This window comes from Lepisosteus oculatus, chromosome 2, assembly GCF_040954835.1.
Source record: "Lepisosteus oculatus isolate fLepOcu1 chromosome 2, fLepOcu1.hap2, whole genome shotgun sequence".
NCBI classification, from domain to species: domain Eukaryota; kingdom Metazoa; phylum Chordata; class Actinopteri; order Semionotiformes; family Lepisosteidae; genus Lepisosteus; species Lepisosteus oculatus.
Window position 1 is genome coordinate 53,785,670 of NC_090697.1, and position 22,594 is coordinate 53,808,263.

The following is a 22,594-nucleotide window of genomic DNA, read 5'->3' on the forward strand; positions in this document are numbered from 1 at the left end:
TTTTCTTTACTTGGTACTTTTCAATGTGTATTTATTTGATTTACATAAAAAGTTTTTTTTAGACCGGAAATTGCCTTTTTAACCTTTTGAGATGCATGGCTTGAATGATAGATTGAAACTTTTAATGTTCTTTGAATTTACTAGTTATTTAAAACGGATGCAATGTTAAACTGCTTAAATTGTCTTCAGTTTAAAAAAAAATATTGACAGAGCTATGACACATTTTGACATGCTAGCAAAAATCTTTTTATGAAAATGTAATTGTTAGCTAATGTAGTTCAGGTGGGTAGCTGCGTCAGCATGCGTAGGCTGCAAAGGAACAAGTAATAGGTTTATTCCATGCTGAAAAGAGAAGAAAGAAACCCAAGGTTTCGGCTGTGAAGCCTTCTTAGGGTGTAAGCCTTCTTCTGGATGTTATCCTCTCATCCAGTAATTCTGTCTCCAGACTGTGTTAGTAACAGTCAAATTACTTGTACTGTGTATAGTCATATGATTATTGGAAACATAAGACTTGGCAAAACATCTCAAAGAAACAGAAACTATCTGGCTACGTCAGGGTTTGAAGCAGTCTTTATTAACTTTACACAAGTTTAATTTATTTTGTTAATTTGTCCCAATTCTTTTGCTTTTGTGTGAACACAAACACATTTTAAATCTTATATGGTTTAATATGCTAATAGGCCCACCCTGGTTCTGGAGTGCCATAATCCAGTAGGTCTATTGGTCATTCTTAAATCTTCAATTTATGAAGACTTTGGACCTGTGAGTTTTGATCAATTTAGTAGATTAATTAATTGCTTATTAATTGCTTAAAAGAAATCAGAAATAGTCAGGAACTTTGGTTTTTGAGAGCTACAGAGTTTTAAGATTTTAATTTCAAATGATCTCTAAACTACTTAAATGAAGAAATCATCTCCTTAACTGGTCAAAATATATTTTTTTACATATTTGCAAAGAGGCTGACTGATACGACCTGCTGGTTTGTGGAAAACTGGGTCCAGGATTGAATGCCCCTGCCCTAGTATTACTGTACATGCATTCTGGTTAGTACATTCCCACTTCTCAGTTATTTTGTTAAATAAATAGAAGAACAGTACGTATCTTAAAGCCAATGTGCACATTGATAAGACCCCTGATAATGTGCTAGCTTCTTGTTTTATTTTTAACTTTAAAAATATATATTTTTGCTTCCCCTGTCAGGCATAACATACCATGCTGGGGCATAAAAAAGCAAAGATATTTGGATTACTTAATTCCGGGTTTCCTTTATTTTTTGCGGTATCTGGTATTTTTTGTACCATAGTAATCATAGTGGCTCTCTGAAGGCACCAGTTCTGTAGGGTTTGGGCATTTACTGAGACAATTATTAATTGTAGCAGTAAATCACAAAATTGATTCTTTTGATGGCTTTAGAATCCAACCATGCAACATAACTCAAACAACGCACACACACAGGTACTAATACACGAGGATACATTTATTAATACATAGAATATGCATATAAAACTAACAGATCTTATCGAGAGGGTTATCAGAATACAAAAGGTATATATTCAGTCAGTTACAAAGTGTTACACATATCAAGAGGACATACGTTCAGTATATCATTCATTTATACCGTTTCGTAATTGAACTTGGTTACAACTTCTACATTAGATACTCAAAACAAGTACATAACTCTTAGGAATTAAATTGATATCAACTGGTTGGGATAACAATTGAATTCTCGAGCTGTAATGCATTGAAGTTGAATACTCATCCAATCTTTGGGGATTCAGATCTCCTGCGGGCACAAAGAAACAGTTGCAGGCTGTTGCTGTCCAATCCGCGCTCTCTGGCTCCGTGCCAGGCTGTGCTGTGCGGCTTGCGACGGTGTGCTGCTGATGCTCACTGTTGGCTTTAACTAGCAAAGTTTGTGCACAGGAGAAAAGATGACTGTGGGTCCCAGCAAGTCAGGAAGAGGACCGGTTCGTTCCTGATGAAGAGCTAGTTCTGAATAGTGATTCAACTTTCCACAGTTCCGACCTGTTCACGAGGCCTGCTGCTGGTGCTAACCTCGGGTGGATCCTCTGGTTATTCTCTGGCAACCTCCGCTCTAGACTCTTAGAACAGAGGAAAGTTCTGGCACTCGGACACACTGGCCGTTCCGTGGTTGTCCGGGCTGAGTCTCAGGATGGTCAGGAGGCACGCTGCGAGAATGTCCTGCCCTTGGGAGCCTTCTGCTCCTGGGCCGTCCTGCCCTGGAATTCTCCTTTGAATTCCCTTTAGGAAAGTCCACAGAATCTCTGAATCTTACTGAATCTTACTGAATCTCTCAGGCTCTCTATGTTGCCTGTTTTTACCTGGAGGAACTTCAGCTCATTGATTGGCTGAAAGTTCCATGGGCATCAGAGTCCCACGTGGGTTACTTGGCCCTACCAGTCCCTGATTGGTTGATCAAGGTGAGATATGAGTCACTTACTCCTGACACTTAGGAATGCAGTCCAGATGTCCAACTGGCACTCCCTAGACAGATAGGCGCCAATGGATGACCATTGATCATGATAGCCAGGCTTAGCTAAGTGCATCCCCCTTTGGGAGCTGTCCTTATCAAAAGAACCCTAAATCACCCTGCATGAATAGTCTCTCTGTGGCTGCACCACAGAGATGAACAGAGAAATGGGGCCTCATTTGGGAAGCTCAGAAACACTTAATTCTGCCTTATTATTAAGCCTCGCCGCTACAACTGTGTGTTAGCAAAATGAGAGGTAAACTGTGTGCATGATTAAAAAATAATCAGTGTGTGCAGAGATTCTGTGTAATGGTTACAGTGCATTTATAATATAGTGATGTTAATGGAAATATACTTTATATTATCCTCAACAACCTACCACAACCATCAAACAGAATGCACTTGAGATCCACAATCAACCACTGTGCAGTCAATTATTAAATAAAAGCTTCTGTCCTTTAATTACAGATATTGTATAAATAATGTTTTCTCTTAACCCTAGATATGTAGATGCTATAATGTTTTTAAACATTTGTAAGAGCTGGCACTTTTACCTCTTAATGCATTTTTCCAGATGAGAAGCCAGATTGCTCCAAGGCACGCTGTGAGGTACAGTTCTCTCCACGCTGCTCTGAGGACTCCATTCTGATTGAAGGTTATGCCCCACCTGGGGAGTGCTGTCCCCTACCTAGTCGCTGTGTCTGTAACCCTGCTGGCTGTCTGCGAAAAGTGTGTCAGCCTGGCTACCTCAACATCCTTGTGTCCAAGGCATCTGGTAAACCTGGAGAGTGCTGCGATCTTTATGAATGCAAGCCAGGTGAGTTTCCTTGCTGCTGCTACACAAATTTAAAGAGCACTGTCAAATTCAACTGCAGGACTAAAAGCTATGGAAGCCCGTTTATGCCAGGGGGTAAAAAAAAAATGTGCTATGGTATCTCGCAATTGCGACTTTGTATCTCAAAATTTTGACTTTATATCTCACAATTGCGACTTTATATCTCAAAATTAGGAATTATAAAAGCTGAAACTTATACTTTTTACATATTTACATTGTATGTCTTGCCTTTTGATTCTTTAAATTTCTAATAGAATTTAAGTGAAAAAGAAATTGTACTTTAAAAGCATTAATAGAGGGAGCAGTATTAGATCATTTACTTTAGTAGATGAAGTATTTCTCCAACATTATTAACAGATTGACAATAAGAACATATCCTTTATCCAAATCAGATCTAAATAGAAACATATAAAATATCAAAATCTTTAAATTTAACATTTACCTTTAAATGTTTAACAATGTTTTGGAAATCTATCAAAAACAATTTTAGTACAATTCCTTTTTTACTTTAGCTCAGCTGGCAAGACCTGGGTTTGAGCCAATGCAGTGAGACACGAACTTGGGTGGGAGCAGCGAGGGAAGAGGCCCTAGAGCCCGAATCTGTTACAATAACAATAAGACAAACAATGAAATGTGGGCATTTCGAAGTCACAAATGTATGATATAAAGTTTTAATTCTGAGATTTTAAGTCGTAATTCTGAGATTTTAAGTCGTAATTCTGAGTTTTAAAATCGGAATTCTGAGTTTTTAAGTTGCAATTTTGAGTTTCTAAGTCACAATTCTAAGATATAAAGTCTCAATTGCGAGATATAAAGTCGGAATTCTGAGATACAAAGTCGCAATAGTACCATAGTGCCCTTTTTTACTCTCTGGCGGAAACGGGCTTCCATAAAAAGCAGTCTAAAAGGTCAATAATTTTTATTTATGTTAGCTATTGCTCTGTTTTACAGGTATTACTGACAACAGTCCTTAAAATAAACATAAAAATGTCAGAAGTTTGTATGTCTGAGCATATGATGTAATAATTAAATAAGTGTAAGTGTAAATTAGAACGTAAACTGCAAGAGCTTGTGTAACAGCCTTGAGGTGAAATAACGCATTCAGAAATTAGATAGCTCAGCTTTTGGTACAATGGAGGTAGCATAGTACCATAGGAGGTACATCATTATCACATCAATTTCAATAGCCAATTATCTAATTCAGGGTCACTATGGGTCAGAGTCTGTCCCTAGAGGCATTGGGCACAACGCAATATACACCCTGAACAGGATGCCAGTCCATCAGAGGACACAAAAAGACTCAAACATACCACACGCTCACATCAGGTCCAATTTTACAGAAGCCAATTAATCTACTGGTATATTGTTGGACTGTGCAAGGGAAATAGAGCAACAAGAGTAAACCCACATGATCCCATTGAAAACATGCAAACTCCACACAGCCCCCAACATTTAAACATAGGGTCCCAGAGCTGTAAGGCAGCAATGCTGATCACTGTGCTCCCCATATATACAGATGCAGCCATTCAAAATGCACTGTACAACCCCATACAGCGCAGAATTATCCACAGTTCACCACGATGTACTGTGGTACGTGATTTAGCTGGCCAAATTGACTGACAGAGTCACTCGTGGTGCATTGGTTGTTAGTGAAATGATTTAATCATTTAATCTCTTTACTGTGCATGTTTTAATCCACTTAGTATTGAATATTTATATGGAATTTTACAACTAAAGGGAAATTTTAGTAGCTGAGCATAAAAAGAAGAGGAGCATAAAGCATCTGAATGTCATAAATGATATTAATTTAGGAACATAAACACATTATGTAAACTGTATATGGCTGGTATTGGTTGTTTAAATAAAAAATACACACCAGTATTCCAGTTTCTTCCTAAACATTTTAAGCATTAAAGTCTTTCATTCGGTTACATACTGTGGTTATTTTGGAAAAGTTTTTACGTGCTCCTTCTAACTATATTAAGTTTACATACTTTGTGAAAAGTTATAATGTTTTAACCTTTTCTGCGAATACTTATGCTCATTATCGCAGTAAAAAATTGATACTTTTGATTAATAGGGATTAATCAATTAATATAAATAGTATTGATTAAAAGGGAATATAATATGGAATCGCATATCTAAAGAAATTGTAGATTCTTTGTACATGTGCTGTAGCAAAAAATTATCACCGTAGTACACTTTCTTTGGATATGTGTGCTTCAGTTTCACTCCTTTCCACGTAATTACATCTGTGACGTGATGGCTTTAAATATTATGGACATTATACTGACATTTTTGATATTTCTAAATATCACAACATGTTCGAAGCTAAGTGATTTATTTATAAAACGAAAAATTTCAAACTACTACTGTACTGCCACTACAGTATAGCTCACGGGAAATACATTTGTCCTGCATCAAAGTTTAACTCGTTCAGAGCACCCTACATTACAAACTCCAAGCGTTTAATTTTAAGCTGAAGACCCTCACACCCGAAGGAGGCTTCACAGCTGAAACGTTGTGTTTTCTCTCTTCTATTTTCAGCATAGAATAAACCTATTACTTGTTCCTTAGCAATGACAACATTGCATGCTACTGAAAATTCCTTGCCATCCCCCAGAATTGTTCTGTTCTATTCTACAGATGCAGCCATTCAAAATGCGTGGGCGATACCGCATTATTTTCCGGTACGCTGCACGCAGTCTACCGCGAGTTACCGGTAGCAAAATAATAGTATCCGGAATTTCCTCAAGGTGGAGCTAATAAAGTTCAACCTCTCATGTTTGAGCTGTCGCCATTAAAGTCTTTAACGAAGATATTACTAATAGTATTAATAATGAATGACCTTGGACAAGCTGTAAGTGTAAACTCAAAGTATTGCCCTGGTCCACATTCCTTTTTTCATTGACCGTCTTTGTAAAAGTAACACCACAGCATTTCGCAATCACGCATTTTTTTCCAATCATGCAAAGTACAGTAATTTTTGAGAATCGATTCACCATGCCTTTCACATGCTCATAAAAAAAATTGATTTAAGAACATAAACATATTACCGTATGCAAACTGTACTGTATACAGTATGTATATGTATATTTAATTTCTTAACTGTGCCTGTTTTAGTATTGAATATTCATATGGAATTTTACCACAGAAGGGAAATCTTAGTAGCTGAGCATAAAAAGAATAGGAGCATAGTGATTAGTGATTGTATTTGGAAGATTAGTGACTAAACAGACTTCAGGGATGCCAGTGGATCATTGTGCTATTTGGAATTATTCGAAAAATCAAGTGACCTCTTTGCTGTAGTATTTTTAGTATTATTTATTTAGTATTAATAAAGAATAGATTTATTAAAGTCGTGCGATGTGTAAGCGGGATATGTAAAATAATGTAAAATAAAGTTTTTTATTATTGTAATAGAGAAACATGATCAGATTTTCCCTGGTTCAGAAAAAAGACGATTAAAATCTGTAATCTTTCCACTTGTATGTCATCGGACATTAACGAGTACAACCCCCTCTCTGCCGGAGTGCTGGCTGTGACGAATCAAACCGGTTTCACAGGTATTTTCAAAGTAGGAAGTACAGTACTTACTAGTTAAGAAAGCTAGGCTCCTCAATGAAATCGCTTTAACATGCTAATGCGTTGGTGTAACAGTCCAGGCGTGGCAAGCATCCAATGTCAACTCGTCTCAATTGGAAGACAATGAACGTATTTTAGCCCTAAATGAATTAATAGCAAACATGGTTTATATAAAATACATTTTTCCAAGAAAGTTTATAATAATACGATGTATAGTTGAAATCTGAGCCTAAATATAAAGGAAAAGCATTTTCAGAGGGCAATCACACTGTGTTTATGTAGAAAAAGCGGTTAGGTTTATGAGCAATCTAATTACCTATTCGCTTAAAACGCTATATAAAATAAAGTTTATTTAAAGATGAATGATCAGTGTCGCAGTTTAAATAATTTTCCTAGGAGGGCTTGGACAGATTCCAAGTGCATTTTTGCAATTTACGTTGCATTGTCCAATGTGCTGTTGTAACACAGTTTAGAATACAGTAATCTAAACTGTATCAGCTTTATTTATGGGTTGCAATTTAGAAAAAGTCAAAAACCGCACTCAAAATGCAATTTAGAGCTTTCTGGCAAGAGGAGACACCCAAATTATAATGTAACATGCCACTGTTTGTGCATGAACAAAGTTATACTGCAATTTTCCTTAGATATGCGATTAAAAAAAATAAATTTTTTGAATCCCTGGCGGAACACATTCCATAAGAATCAGCGCTTTTATACAGTATATCACCTTTAAACACATATATTTAAACACGCGTTTACGATTTAAATCAAAACGCGATTCAAATCAATATAAATGTTTATTTTGTAACGCATAGGTGACTATTCATTGTTATTAAAAAGACTTAAATTCGATCATGTTGTGATATTTAGAAATATACATTTGTTTGGTGCGAGTGAGGTTTTATTTAATCTCTGACCAAGGGAAACATTTCATTTTTTCAAAGAAATGTTTGTTAAAAATAAAGTCATAGTTCCATGGGATTCAATCACAGACCGTGTGACATGGAAGTCAGGAACCTAACACACAGCACCACCATCACAGTCACATGTTGAGGGCTGAAAAAGCACTACAGAAACATTATCGACAGACAATGTACAGATTTGATAAAGCTATTAAATAATGTAACTAGGCACAGAACAAGTTTACAGCACAGTACAATAATAAATGCTGACCATGACTTTAGAAGCATAAATTTACCTTACACTCAATTTAAACACAAGCTGTCTTTAGCCCTCTAAGCTGGTTCATACAGAAATGTAGAGAACCAGGCTCAGAACACACAGCTTCATTAGCGAATACATATGCAGGACAACTAGAGAAGACGTTTTACAGAGGATGGATTTTTAGAAACATCCCATCAGTGACCACTGAAGTCAACTCCTAGGTACTGTAGCTGTCGTGTGGATAGTTTCACAAGAATCAGACAAAGGTTTAAGCATCGTTTGTTCTATTTAAAACTGCAAAAAAACAACAACAACCCATAATGTACTTCTTTGCGGCTCTGTTTGCCCAAATCATATATTTACAACGTGAAATTAGAAAATAATATTACGTAACCAAAATCCGCAATATGGAAACAGAACCTGTGTAATTGTTGACAGATGATGTACTCGTAACATTTTTACAAGACGAACTACAACATTTAAAAAATGACTTGTATGTACTTGATATCTCTAATCAATCCACGGCGACATTGTTAAAAGCGAGTCCCAGCACAAAACGAAACTAAAACGCATACCGTTTCGCGCTTCTTATTAGTTGCTCAAAAGTAATTTGACCGTATGAAATGCATAATATAAACCTAGAAACATATACGTGAGCAGTATTTACGTAGTATCGGTGTCAAGACATACCTCTCAAATACTGTAAATCAAGTTAAAAATATCTCAAGACCGATTCTGGTCATAATGAAACCATGTTTTCTTTAAAGTACCGAGACCAGCCATATACTGTATGTTTATGTTCCAAAATTAATATTGTTTATGGCCTTCACACGCGTTGCAGTATGCTCCTATTCTTTTTATGCTCAGCTACTAAGATTTCCTTTCAGTGGTAAAATTCCATATGAATATTCAATACTTAAACGGGCACAGTTAAGACTTTTACTGTAAATCTTTCTACGACAGACCAACGGACCACGAGCGCCCCTGTCGGTCAACCAATCACAATCTGCGGTACCCCGCGTCATCTTGCGTCACGATGCGCGACGCCGTAGCCAATTACCTCCGGTACGTGTCTGTACCGCGCACTTTGAATGGCTGCATCTGTACATAACAAGACAGGTGTGTTGACAGTCCTAGTACAGAGCTGTTTTAAATAAGGTAGCTGCAATGGAATCTACTAGTAGGTAAAAGTTAATTCCAAGCTGGAAAGCAAAGACACAACATGCCTCTTCTATAAATTTTCAGTTTACAGACCATCCAAGGTCATTTATTATGAATAATATCTTCCATATCGCATTAAAATCTCATTAAAAATGCTTTTCACAGATGTAAATCCACCTATTTTCTAACAGCTTTATCCAGGACAGGTAACAGTTGCGCCCCTCCCCCTTCCCTCTGCCTGTCTGACCTGTTCCCATTTTTAACCATTCTGTGCCCGAATCGCAGTGGGTGAGAGAGAGTAGGAAGGGACAGAAAAAAGTGAATCCTGTTTTTTCTATAGTCAGAAGGCTTCAACTGATGCATGAAAAATATAGCATAATGCCTTCTCACGTTATGAAGTCACTTGCACCTTGGATCCGCTTTAGTTTCCCGGAGATTGCTCATAAACAATATTAATTTAGGAACATAAACATATTATGTAAACTGTATATGGCTGGTATTGCTAGTTTAAATAAAAAATACACACCAGTATTCCAATATCTTTTGGCATTGTACCGTTGGCATTGTACCAACGGTCCTCAAAACCGCTGCTATTACCCCCGTGCCAAAGAAGCCTAACATGGCTCTCGACAATCTTAACAACTTGCGCCCCATCTCCAACTTACCCTTTCTCTCTAAAATTCTAGAATGTGCTGTCACACTTCAGTTACATAACCACCTCATGACAAACAACCTTTTCGAACCCCTGCAATCTGGCTTCCGCCAACTTCACAGCACAGAAACCGCCCTAGTCAAAGTCACCAACGATCTTCTAATAGCTTCTGATTCTGGTTCTCTTTCCATACTCATCCTTCTTGATCTCAGTGCTGCCTTTAACACTGTTGACCATAACATCTTACTTTCTCGTCTCGAGACTGTGTTTGGAGTCTCTGACTCTGCCCTCAAATGGTTTAAGTCTTACCTCACTGATTGCTGTCACTTTGTCTCTCTCAATGGGTACAGGTCTGAAATTGGTCTTGTCAAGTCTGGTGTCCCCCAGGGCTCAATACTGGGCCCCTTGCTCTTCAGCATTTACATGTTCCCACTTGGTCAGCTTTTAAGATCACATGGCCTCAGCTTTCATTTTTACGCTGACGATACTCAAATATACATCCATACCAAACCCGACACTGATGTTGCTGTCTCTATTCTATCTAATTGCATCATTGACATAAAAATTTGGATGACTCAAAACTTCCTTCATCTTAACTGTGACAAGTCATGCTTATTGGTACCCCCCATCAACTTCGTAAAGCCAGTCCTGTAACCCTGTCTGTAGATGGCTCTGTACTTGAGCTTCAATCAAAATTGAAAAACCTTGGGGTTATATTCGATTCTGGCTTAACATTCGACCCACATGTACAGCATACTGTCAAAACATATTTTTTTCACCTTAGAAATATCGTAAGACTAAGCCCTATGCTATCATTAACTGTGGCTGAAAAGCTGATCAACATATTTGTATTCTCATGAATTGATTACTGCAATGCTCTACTCCCTGGGGTATCTAAATCTACTCTGAACAAGCTGCAGTATGTCCAAAATTCAGCAGCCAGAATCCTGACCAGGTCTAGTGCAAGTACATAACTGAAGTCCTTGCACTGGCTTCCGGTCAAATTCCGCGTAGACTTTAAAATCCTCATGTTCACCTATAAGGCTTTACATGGCTTGGCACCTCAATACCTGTCTGAACTTTTATCGCCCTACTCCCCACCTCGCAACCACTGCTCTTCAAATTCTGCCCTCCTTACTGTCCCCCAAGCCCGTCTACATTGCATGGGCGACAGGGCCTTCTCCTGCTATGCCCCCAAGCTCTGGAACTCTTTGCCCAAGGATATCAGAGAGTCACCTTCTCTAAACTCCTTCAAATCCAGACTCAAAACCTTCTTCTTCAGAAAAGCCTTTACTTAACTGATTCCATTCTTCACCCCTCTGCTCTTCTTAATACCACCTTCCACGGTCTCCTCTATTGTTATTGTTGTATTGCTGTAATTATAATTGTGTCCTATCTTGTGAAATCTTCTTATTTATTGTTATTGTCATCCTGTAAAGCGCTTTGAGAAGTCACCTTTAAAGGCGCTATATAAAATAAAGTTTATTATTATTATTATTATCTTCCTAAACATTGCACCAAAGTCTTTTATTTGGTTACATACTGTGGTTATTTTGGAAATGTTTTTAAGTGCTCCTTCTGACTATATTAAGTTTACATACTTTGTAAAAAGTTATAATGTTTTGACCTGTTCTGCGAATACTCACGCTTGTTATTGCAGTAAAAAAAAAAGCATACTTTTTAGAATGTGATTAATAGGGAATATAATATGGAATTGCTTATCTAAAGAAATTAATAATTATATAATTATATTTATTTATATATATATATTCATACACATATGTCCTGGGATGGACTGGTGCTATGTCCAGGGTGTATTCTGCCTTGCCTCCATTGCTTGTTGAGATAGGTTCCAAACCCTTGTACTGAATAAAGGAAATGGATGGAAGTAAAGGCACTGTGTGGATGGAACTATACAGAGTGTAAGAAACCCACTATGAGATGGCAGCATCTCACTGAGGATAAATTATTTTATAGTGCTGGCTTAAGGAAACAGCCTTTCCACCTCTCTTGTACATCAGTATCCATACCTAGTTATTTATTTAAACAAATTGCCTCTGAATATAAACTTCTTAAGTTGCTGGATCAGCATCAGCTATGTTTGCCCATTCCTTCAATTCATGTGCATCTAACAAAAAATTCAATGCTACCAACTACACAAAATCTAAAATATAATCCTCATTTCAGTATCTATCTAAACATACAGTCTGTTAATTTCATCTTCCTCTGCAGTCTATAACATTTACTGTCATTTTCTCAAAAGTATGCCTTACCCTATTAGGACGTGATCTTGTTATCAGTGTATTCTTCAGCTTTCCCCAAATCATCTTTTTCCTACCTACAGTACATCTCTAGTCTTACATCCTGCAATAACTCAGCCAACACTTTTTTGAGCCAATCCTCAAAAACTTCCTGTGTTAATTTGTTTAAATCACAAATATCATATGTAAATACCTGCCATGTAGTACTCTGCATTGTGCAATAAAAGTTTATTTTAAAAGGGAACTAGAGAAACTTGGAACTAGAGAAATCAAGAAAATCTTTTTTTCTAGAATTAATAAATCCACATCCTTTTCACTGGGGTAATTAAATCCACACTGAGCAATCTCCAATATGTTCAGAATTTGACAGCCAGAATCCTGATCAGGATGCATTATGACTGTCTTCAAGTCCTTGCACTGGCTTCCTATCAGGCTTCAAGTCAACTTCAAAATCCTCATCCTCATTCAGTACTTATCTGGCTTATTATCTGTCTATACACCACCTTGCAACCTTTGTCCATCTGACCTTCGTCTTCTAGCTGTCCTCAACAACATCTACATTCTATGGGTGACAGGACCTTCTCTAGGTGCACCTCAGAGCTCTGGATTTGTATCCTCAGTGATAACAGAGTCACCTAACCTGAGTGCATTTAAATCTTTCTTTTCAGAAGACTGCTTCATTTTCTAATTTCGGTAGCACTTCTAACTGCTTGTCTTTCTTATATGTATTTACTTTGTAATCTGTGGTCCTTATAACTGTTTTTACACTTACTGTATTGCTTTGAGAGGCTACTTTTAAAGGTGCTATATAAAATAAAGTTTTGTCATTATTGTTACTGAGAAACATGATCAGATTTTCCCTGGTTCAGAAAAAAAATATCTAAAGTATATTAGTTTGTCACTCTTCTCACACCCTCTTCGGTAAATGGCTATGCATACTAATCTGATCAGTCTAACTACCTATTTTCTGTGCTTTCTCTATCCTGCTAGATTTAGCATTATTCTGAAAATATTTTTCTTGAAGTGACTAATTTCTAACATCTTGCAGCAACTTGTAGCAACAAAATATACACTTAGCTCAACCTGACAGTTCTTAAAATTTTTATATTTATGTCTTCATTAAGTGGTTTCATTAGTGACAAAGGCTAAACTTTCTTGGAAAAATGTATTTTATGTGTTGCAAAAAACTGACCTGGTTTTAATAAAATATATTTTCAAATCCTTTCGCCTGGCAATCTATCTGAATGCCCAACTATCCGAGAAGCTCTCTGTGAAACCATGTTTGCTATTAATTCATATAAGGCTCTCTGACAGAATTGCTGTTTTTTATGTGTGCTAATTTTCAAACTCTATCCCATCAAACCTTCATACTCTCCCTGCCAGAAATGCACCTGATTATTCAAGCCCCTGATTCTCTGCCAAATCTATTCCATGTTTGCATGTTATTTTGTAACACACACCTTTCCATGATTTTTTTTATATCTAAGCCAGTGTTCTTGCATCCCTCTTCTGCATTATATCTAGTCATGGCTTAATTCAAATTAACACGTACTCCATTTCTAAAACATTTTGCTCATTTGCCTTAATTTCTAGACTGAATTTTAGATTTAACCTTAAAAAGCTTACGTTTTCTCTATCTTTTGTTTCTTGTCCAACAACTGATTGATTGATCACTGAATTATTGCATTTGACATGACTTCTTTCATTTACCCTTTCCTGAACATCTATGACAAGCATGACATGCAGTCCCTGGTGCGATCTTTTGAAGCTGAAATGTCACTAAACGAATAAGAAATTAGATTGTTCATTAAGAGAAATTAGATTGCTCATATGTATTCTACATAAACAACGTAATTGCTCTCTGAAAATGCTCTTTTTCCTGTTTTTTTAAAGTTATATCAACTTATATGGGCAATGGTGAACGGTGCGCTATTTTGTCAGAAACCTGCTAATCTGCTTAACACCTGAAGAAAACCTGTAGAAAGATTTTATTTCTGTATGGAATGTGTACTGCGTTTACAAAATGAAAGTGTTTTAAATACTTAAGAAGTAAAAAGAACTTACAGCTTACACAAAGACTCAAACTACATTATGGAAAAACGAGAGTTAAAGAAAACGGGACATTTGATTGCTGGTTACCTATTTATTTAAAAAAATGAAATCAAAAATAAGATACAATGACGTGTTCCTGCATAGCTCTAACATTGCATTACTTTAAAAGCTGTAAAAATATTTTAGATAGCAGAAAGTCACCTTGCTCTTACAAGCGGCTGTGAAGAATAGTTTTTTTTTAATACAAACAACTTTGTTATTGAAAAAAATGAACGCGGGCACTTTTCCTCCCCCCTTAAATTCTCATGTACAAGTAGAATAGGCAAACCTTCCAATGAAAGACAGGTTCCTTTCGCCCAAGACTGTCAGGAACCAGTGTAAACTCGCCACACTCAGACTATTAACTCGATCAACCATTTTGACATGTTCCTTTTAACTACATTGCTGTCGATATTGTAGCAATAGACAAAATGAAACACTTGGAGTTTGTAATGTAGGGATTTCTATATTTATGTCTTTATTTAGTAGTTTCATTAGTGACAAAGGCTAAACTTTCTTGGAAAAATGTCTTTTATATGTTGCAAATAAACTTTTTTCGGTGCCGTCGTCTTCGCTTTAAAGGTACCCCCGTCGTAGAAGAATTTGACCTTGAACGTTTGCTCAGCATACAAGTCCCCCTTCCCTTTACGGACAGAATGACAAAGCAATTGAGACATGTTAACTATCCAGCCATTGCAGCCACAAATAAATACAAGAATAAACTTTTATTTCTCCTGATGGTAACTGTAACAAATTGTCACGTTTCACATCCTTGAAAAACAATCATGACGTTCTCATCCAATCAAAGGTTTGATGTTTTTTTTTATTTGAAACCGCGATCTTGACATGTAGGTGTGAAGTAGAGTTAATTGTTTGAGATTTAAAAGGTTATTGTAATTACAGGTTGTGTGAGCCGGCTTGCCAGCGTGGTGACATCACTCCTATTCCCTGTGAATAACAGGGACCTGAGCCCCTGGGCTGAATGGAGATCTCCCTTTAGCTCAACTGGCTGGTTCCTTATTGAGGGATGCCAGAGGCCCAGGTTCAATCCCCCAACAGTGTAGGGTGCATACCAATATGAGCCTGAAAGTGCTACATTATTAATAATACCTTCCGTGTTGCATTAATATTGGAATGTTCTTTTTTACAAGTGTAAAAAGGGGTGCTACACAACGTGTCTCATCTATAACTTCAGTTTACAGAGAAATTTCACCAGAGCCTCACAACATTATCCAATAATACTCTTCTTATGTCTAATTTTTAGTTTAGCCGGATTTGCGGGATAAGCACATTGTTTAATGGGGATGTCATTACCCACGTCTATATCACTGTACAACACTTGTTTGAGTCGGAGTGTCTGTTAATAAAACAGAGTGCCTTGGAATACATATACTGTAACTACTTCAGGTAGGTGACAGCATGGGTAGTCTGCAAAGGATGAAGTAATAGGGTAATAGCTCACACCTGAAGAAGGCTTCACAGCTGAAACGTTGTTTTAACTATTCTCTTTTCAGCATGGAATAAACCCATTACTTGTTCCTTTACTTTAACTACTGCATGATGTCTTTATCCGTTTCAGTTAAATGAGGGGAATTAAATCAGTCAGAATCTCGGAGTGCCAATTGTAAAAATAACCCTTCTTTCTTCATTTGTTTAACTTAAAGAATTTCACGAAAAAATCCTTAATCACAATACCATCACTTAATTTATGCAGATACACAAATTCACGCCAGAGCCAACAACAAGCTATAATAGTGGACTATTTTTATGTATTCACTATATAAGAAACAAACTGAAAATAATAATCTGATCACGCTTGTAGTGCTTTGTCCATTACCACTACAAGGAAAAAAAAAGTTTTTTTAAAAGTCAAAATGTTTCCGAAATGTCCACCTTACACAATTCCATATTCATATAACTATCAAGTGATGTTAAATCACTGCAACATTTATCTTTTTAAAGTAACATCAAGTGGTGTTCTTACTATGTATTCTTAGGAAAGGATAAAACGTTATAACTTTTTATGAGGTACAGAATATAAGCTTAATAATGTTAGAACAACCAGAACCCACTAATTTGCCAAGTTAAAGACTTTAATGCCTAAAATATTTAGGGATAGTTAAATTATTTCTGATGAAGTTGGAAGGTTGTGTACTTTTGTCCAAATGAGCAATCTTGCTTTTATAAAATATACCACCTTTTTAATGTTTAATGTTTAAAATGCTGTAATACACAGTTTAAAATTATTAAAAGTCTAAAGAGTATACAACTTAAATTCTTAATTGGAAAAAGATTGTACCTCCTCAGTGACCGGGATTCAAAACCGGGTGTTTTCTGGCAACAGCTCAAATGCTGTACATGAGCCATTAAGCTTTATTAGCTCCATCTGGGGGTTTTAAAAGGTCTTACAAGGTGCTTCCGGATACTATCATCATAATCTAATTTGCATGCAGTATAATGCAGTATGATCCACCACATCTACCGCATTTAAACGCAGCGTACTTCGTGCATTATATATATATAATATATAACTTAAAATAACAAAAGTGAAAACAAGGAGGTACATTTCTTTAAAATGAACTTTGTGAGTTGATCTTGAAGTGCATATATACTGCATATATATACATATGTATATTTTATGTATATGATGTTCAATATATACATATTTTATATATTTTCAAAGTGTACATATACAATGTGTAAACGTTTCAAAACATCGACTAGTTAAATTCTTATACCAAGTACAGATAATCTTGCGATTAACAGTTTTTCAAAAGAAAAGGAATACAAATATACAATTATGGCATTTACTATGGGAGACTCCAACTCCCATAGCACCTTGTATTGTATAAGGCACTTAGAAAATGGTTGGACTGATTCTTCATTAAAGCATCAGACACCCCTCTGCAGAAGATATGTGGAAGCTTGTTTTAAGGACTAGTAAAGAAAATAACACATTTGATTTTATCAAGTTCTCACATTCCTGGAAAATAATCTTAATACCAGCAACTGTCATTGTTAAGGCCTTTGTAAATTTTCAAGATGACTGCTTTTTTTTATTTTATAGCGGCAGTAATTATATATAATAAGAGATAAGATCACATTATTATCTATAAACATTTTTTTGTATTGAGAATTTGTCTTTTTCAGATATGAAGAGAGAAGCTTGGTGTCAGAGCACAGGGTCAGCTACTTATACAGCACCTGTGGATCAGTTGTGGTTAAGAGCCTTGCTCAGGGGCCTAACAGAGTAAGTTTTCTCTGCCAGCTGCAGGATTTGAACCAGTAACCTTCCAGCCACCAGTGCAGATCCTTAGCCACAGTGCTACTGCTCCACCTGTAATTATATATACAAATGCAGCCATTCAAAACACGTGGGGTACTTCATGGTACACCGTGGTGGGTGTGTCACATGAAAATGCAGTATCACGCGGTGTAACGCGGCATTTGATGTCATGCTGGAAAGTATCCGGAATCACCTTGTAAAACCGCCAGGAGGAACCAATAAAGCTTAACCTCTCATGTACAGCATTTGAGCTTTTACATTTAAACTGCGTATTACAGCATGTTAATCATCAGTCATTAAAAAGTTGGTATATTTTATGAAACAAGAATGCTCAGTTACACAACCTACCTTTATTGTAAATATTTTAATTATGCTGTAATATTTTATGCATCAAAGCCTTTACCGAAGATATTAATAATAGTATTAATAATGAATGACTTTGAACAAGTCGACACTTGGATGACACTTATCATTCAACCAGACCTGAAAATATCACAAGGATCCTCAAGAGCACAGCAAAGACTGTATTAAAAGATACTTGTATCAGATACATGAGAATCCAAGCTTTTTTATCTACGCTTTCTTTTCCATCTACCAGAGATTATGGTACCACTTCAAAAGGGTGTCAGCCAGTCAGATTCCAGGAATCAGTACTTTAAAGAAAAAATACACACCAGTATTCCATTTCTCCCTAAACATTTTAAGCATCGAAGTCTTTAACTAACATGTGAAATAACGTGTATAAAAAGTGGTAGTTTTAAGCTTTTCTGCGAATACGCTTGATATCGGAGTCAAAAAGCATACATTTAGAATTTGATTAATAGGGAATATAATATGGAATCGCTTATCTAAAGAAATTAATAACTATATAATTATATTCATATACTGCAACACAGTAGTACATGCTGTACAATGTCTGTTTATTCTGTATGTGTAGAGCTGTTTCACCTCTCCTTATGTGACCTTGCTGGTAGTACTGTGGTCTACAGATGCAGCCATTCAAAGTGCGCGGTATAGACACGTACCGGAAGAAATTGGCTACGGCGTCGCGCATTGTGACATACCGTGGTACGTGATTGGTTGACCGACAGGGGCACTCGTGGTTCGTTGGTCTATTGTAGAAAGATTTACAGTAAATGTCTTTACTGTGCCCGTAGTAGTATTGAATATTTATATGGAATTTTACCATTGAAGGGAAATCTTAGTAGCTGAGCTTCGTAGGAGCATACTGTAACGCGTGTGAAGGCCATAAACAATATTAATTTTGGAACATAAACATATAGTATATGGCTGGTCTTGGTACTTTAAAGAAAAAATACACAACAGTATTCCATTTCTCCATAAACATTTTAAGCATCGAAGTCTTTAACTAACGAGATACCGGAGTCAACAAGCATACTTTTAGAATTTGATTAAAAGGGAATTTAATATGGAATCGCGGATCTAAAGAAATTAATAACGATATAATTATATTCATGTACCGCAACACAAGAATAGTACATGCTGTACATTGTCTGTTGATAATGTTTCTGTAGTGCTTTTTCAGTACTCTGCATGTGACCTTCCCTGTGGCACTGTGGGTTACGTTCCTGACTTCCACCTCATACGGTCTGTGATCGAATCCCACTGGAACCATGACTTCATTTTTAAACAAACATTTCTTTGAAAAAATGAAACGTTTCCCTTGGTCAGAGATTAAATAAAACCTCACTTGCACCAAACAAATTTATATTTCTAAATATCACAACATGATCGAATTTAAGTCATTTTAATAACAATGAATAGTCACCTATGCGTTACAATATAAACATTTATATTGATTTGAATCGCGTTTTGATTTAAATCGTAAACGCGTGTTTAAATATATGTGTTTTTTTATTCACAATCAGACAAATGCAACATAAATTGATATCTTTGTCTTCTTAGTATCTTAATAAAATTTCAGCATAACTTTCTTCCCGTTTAGATTTATTTTTCTTGGGATCTTGGGATCAAACGTGGAAAGATTAGATTGTAATCGTTTTTATTTTTTAAATACATTTTATAAAAGTGTAATCTATGCTAAAAAGTTGTACACCACCTGCTATAAAGATACATATTGTAATACTTTCGGGTTCGGATAGGACAGACACGAGAACTCAGACTTGCGGAGTTAAAGCAAGTTAAAGCCTTGATTTTATATATCACCTTTAAAAGTGGAATCTCAAAGCAAAGTAAATATCCAACACTGATTGTACCCATCTGTCATGCTAATAAAGCACCTTGAATTTAATTGAATTTAATTGAGGGAGAGGGGGGGGAGGGCAAGCCAGAGAGCCAGGACAGACAGGCAAATAAGATACACTCCACAGACATTCACAACAGCGAAATATCATAAAACGTTTGCACATATAGTTAAGTTATTACTTGGTTTTCAAAGTGCAATGAAATACAATATTGTTGTTGTTGCTGTTATTGTTGTTTTTATCCTGTAAAGCATTTTGAGAAGCCACCTTTAAAGGTGATATATAAAAGCGCTGATTCTTATGGAATGTGTTCCACCGGGAATTCAAAACATTTATTTTTTTTAATCGCGTATCTAAGGAAATAACAGTATAACTTTGTTCATGCACAGTGGCATGTTACACTATTAATTTGGGTGTCTCCTCTTGCCAGAAAGCACTTAATTGCATTTTGAGTGAGGTTTGACTTTTTCTAAATTGCAACCCATAAATAAAGCTGATTCAGTTTAGACTTATTTTAAACTGTATTACAGCAGCACAATGCACAATGCAACGTAAGTTGCAAAAATGCACTTGGAATCTGTCCAACCCTACTTTGTCAGGCATTTTCTTTTACTGCAACGGACATAAAAACTCCCTTGCATTTAACAGAGCGTTTCATAATTTCTAACTTCGAAAATTATTTAAACTGCAACACTTATCATTCATTCCATTATCAGTCTTCCATTTCTTCCTAAACATTTTAAGCATGAAAGTTTTATGAAACGGTACCCAAATATGCGATTGCTGTATAGAATGAATTTAAATTTTAAAAAATTATTTAACACGAAAATTAAGCTGTTTACATCTTCCGCCTGAGAACAGTCACCCGTTGCTACCCAGCGCAGAAACACAGCCACTAACTAGCAAAGAGAGGACATTAGCTAGCCAATATGATAAAGAAATAAATGATTATTTTGTTTATTTCTTTTGCACATTTATTTGAACATTTCCATCGATTGTACAAGCACTTGGAAACTGTCCAATCCCTAGTTCATCAGGCATTTTCTTTTACGCTGCGGGCATTCTCCTGGTCTGGCGCCGGTCTGTGTCTTCTAGGATACCAGCGAACTCTTGTTTTTATGTCCATTATAACAGACAATCTCCTTTGCTTTTAACCAAGCGTCTAATCCCTCTGATTGGAGAAAAAAGACGTGCTGGTTTGCTATACATACTGTACCGGGAAGATGATTTCTTTCTATTCAAAACGTGTATTTTAAAAGTTTAAGAAGTAAAAACCTTACAGCTTACACAGATTTCGAAACTGATTAGGATCTTTGTCTTATCCATAATAATGTTCACCGCTCTGTCCAACAAATTAATAATACATTTTATTTTATATAGCGTTTTAAACGAATAAGCAATTAGATTGCTCATAAACCTAATCACTTTTTCTACATAAACACAGCGTGATTGCTCTCTGAAAATGCTTTTTCTTTTTATTTAGGCTCAGATTTCAACTATAGATTGTATTATTATAAACTTTCTTGGAAAAATGTCTTTTATGTAAACCATGTTTGCTATTAATTCATTTAGGGCTAGAATATGTTCATTGTCTTCCAATCGAGTTGAGTTGACATTAGAAGCTTGCCACGCCCGGACTGTTACACCAACGCAAAAGCATGTTAAAGAGATTTCATTGAGGAGCCTAGCTTTCTTAACTAGTAAGTACTGTACTTCCTTGGCTTTGGAGGGGGGAGGTGTCTTTCGCTGGACATCTCGCCCCCTTCTACTTTGAAAATACCTGTGAAACCGGTTTAATTCGTCACAGCCAGCACTCCCGCAGAGAGAGGGGTTGTACTCGTTAATGTCTTAGCCGGAACACATCTTATATCTCATTTTGTATTTCTATACAAAAATCGTTTGCCCAGCTTAACACTATTGTTGTTATTGTTTTTATCCTGTAAAGCGCTTTGAGGAGCACAGCTTTCTCACCACTTAGATTACTTTTTGATACCATCCTTACACAATGCAGAAACTTTTTGTATTTTCCGATGATATACAAGTGGAAAGATTACAGATTTTAATTGTCTTTTTTCTGAACCAGGGAAAATCCGATCATGTTACTCTATAACAATAATAAAAAAACTTTATTTTACATATCACTTTAAAAATTGGCATCTCAAAGCAATACAGTAGATGTAAACCACAGATTACAAAGTAAATACCCAGACAAACGCAAACGCTTTTTTAATAAAATGCTTTTATTCATTCAGCAGAGAGAGAGCGTAAAACCTGGGCGTAACAGCTGTTCCTTTTTCTGATCACTCGCTCTCTGGATAAACTTCTCACCTGTCCTGTTCTTTGTTTTCCTAATTTGCTGATTATGCCTTCTGTGATCCACTCCTGCCCTCACACCTAAAGAAGACTATTTTTAATTTCTTTGCGCGGTCCATTGTGCAATTAACCCTTGTATGTGCTGTCCTTAAGGTGATATCACATAAAGGTGATATGTAAAATAATGTTTCTTTTATTGTTATAGAGAAACATGATCAGATTTTCCCTGGTTCAGAAAAAAAGATCTAAAGTATACTAGTTTGTCACTAGTATACTTTTAATACAGTCTTTGCTGTGCTCTAGAGGATCCTTGTGATATTTCGAGCTCTGGTTGAATGATAAGTGTCGCAGTTTGAATAAATTTCTTAGTTGGAAATTATGGAACCCTCTGTTAAAAGCAAGGGAGTTTTTATGTCCGTTGCAGTTTTTTTTAAACTGAATCAGCGCTGAAATTGTTTGGATTGACTGAGCTCCATTCTGTACCACACAATGATCCCCCCAGAGTCTCTGCCCCGGGTGATTTGTTTTTT

The 22,594-nt window shown here is 36.3% G+C and overlaps 1 protein-coding gene across 5 annotated transcripts in view; it reads left to right on the forward strand.

The window, feature by feature from the left end:
• The window catches only part of crim1 (cysteine rich transmembrane BMP regulator 1 (chordin-like)), a 619,278-nt gene that overhangs the window by 204,305 nt on the left and 392,379 nt on the right, over positions 1 to 22,594 (forward strand). For all 5 annotated transcript variants that reach the window (XM_069179104.1, XM_069179116.1, XM_069179125.1 and 2 more), the window contains exon 3: positions 3,066 to 3,308. In XM_069179104.1, coding sequence (XP_069035205.1) covers positions 3,066 to 3,308 — 243 coding nt within the window. The remainder of the gene's footprint in view (positions 1 to 3,065; positions 3,309 to 22,594) is intronic.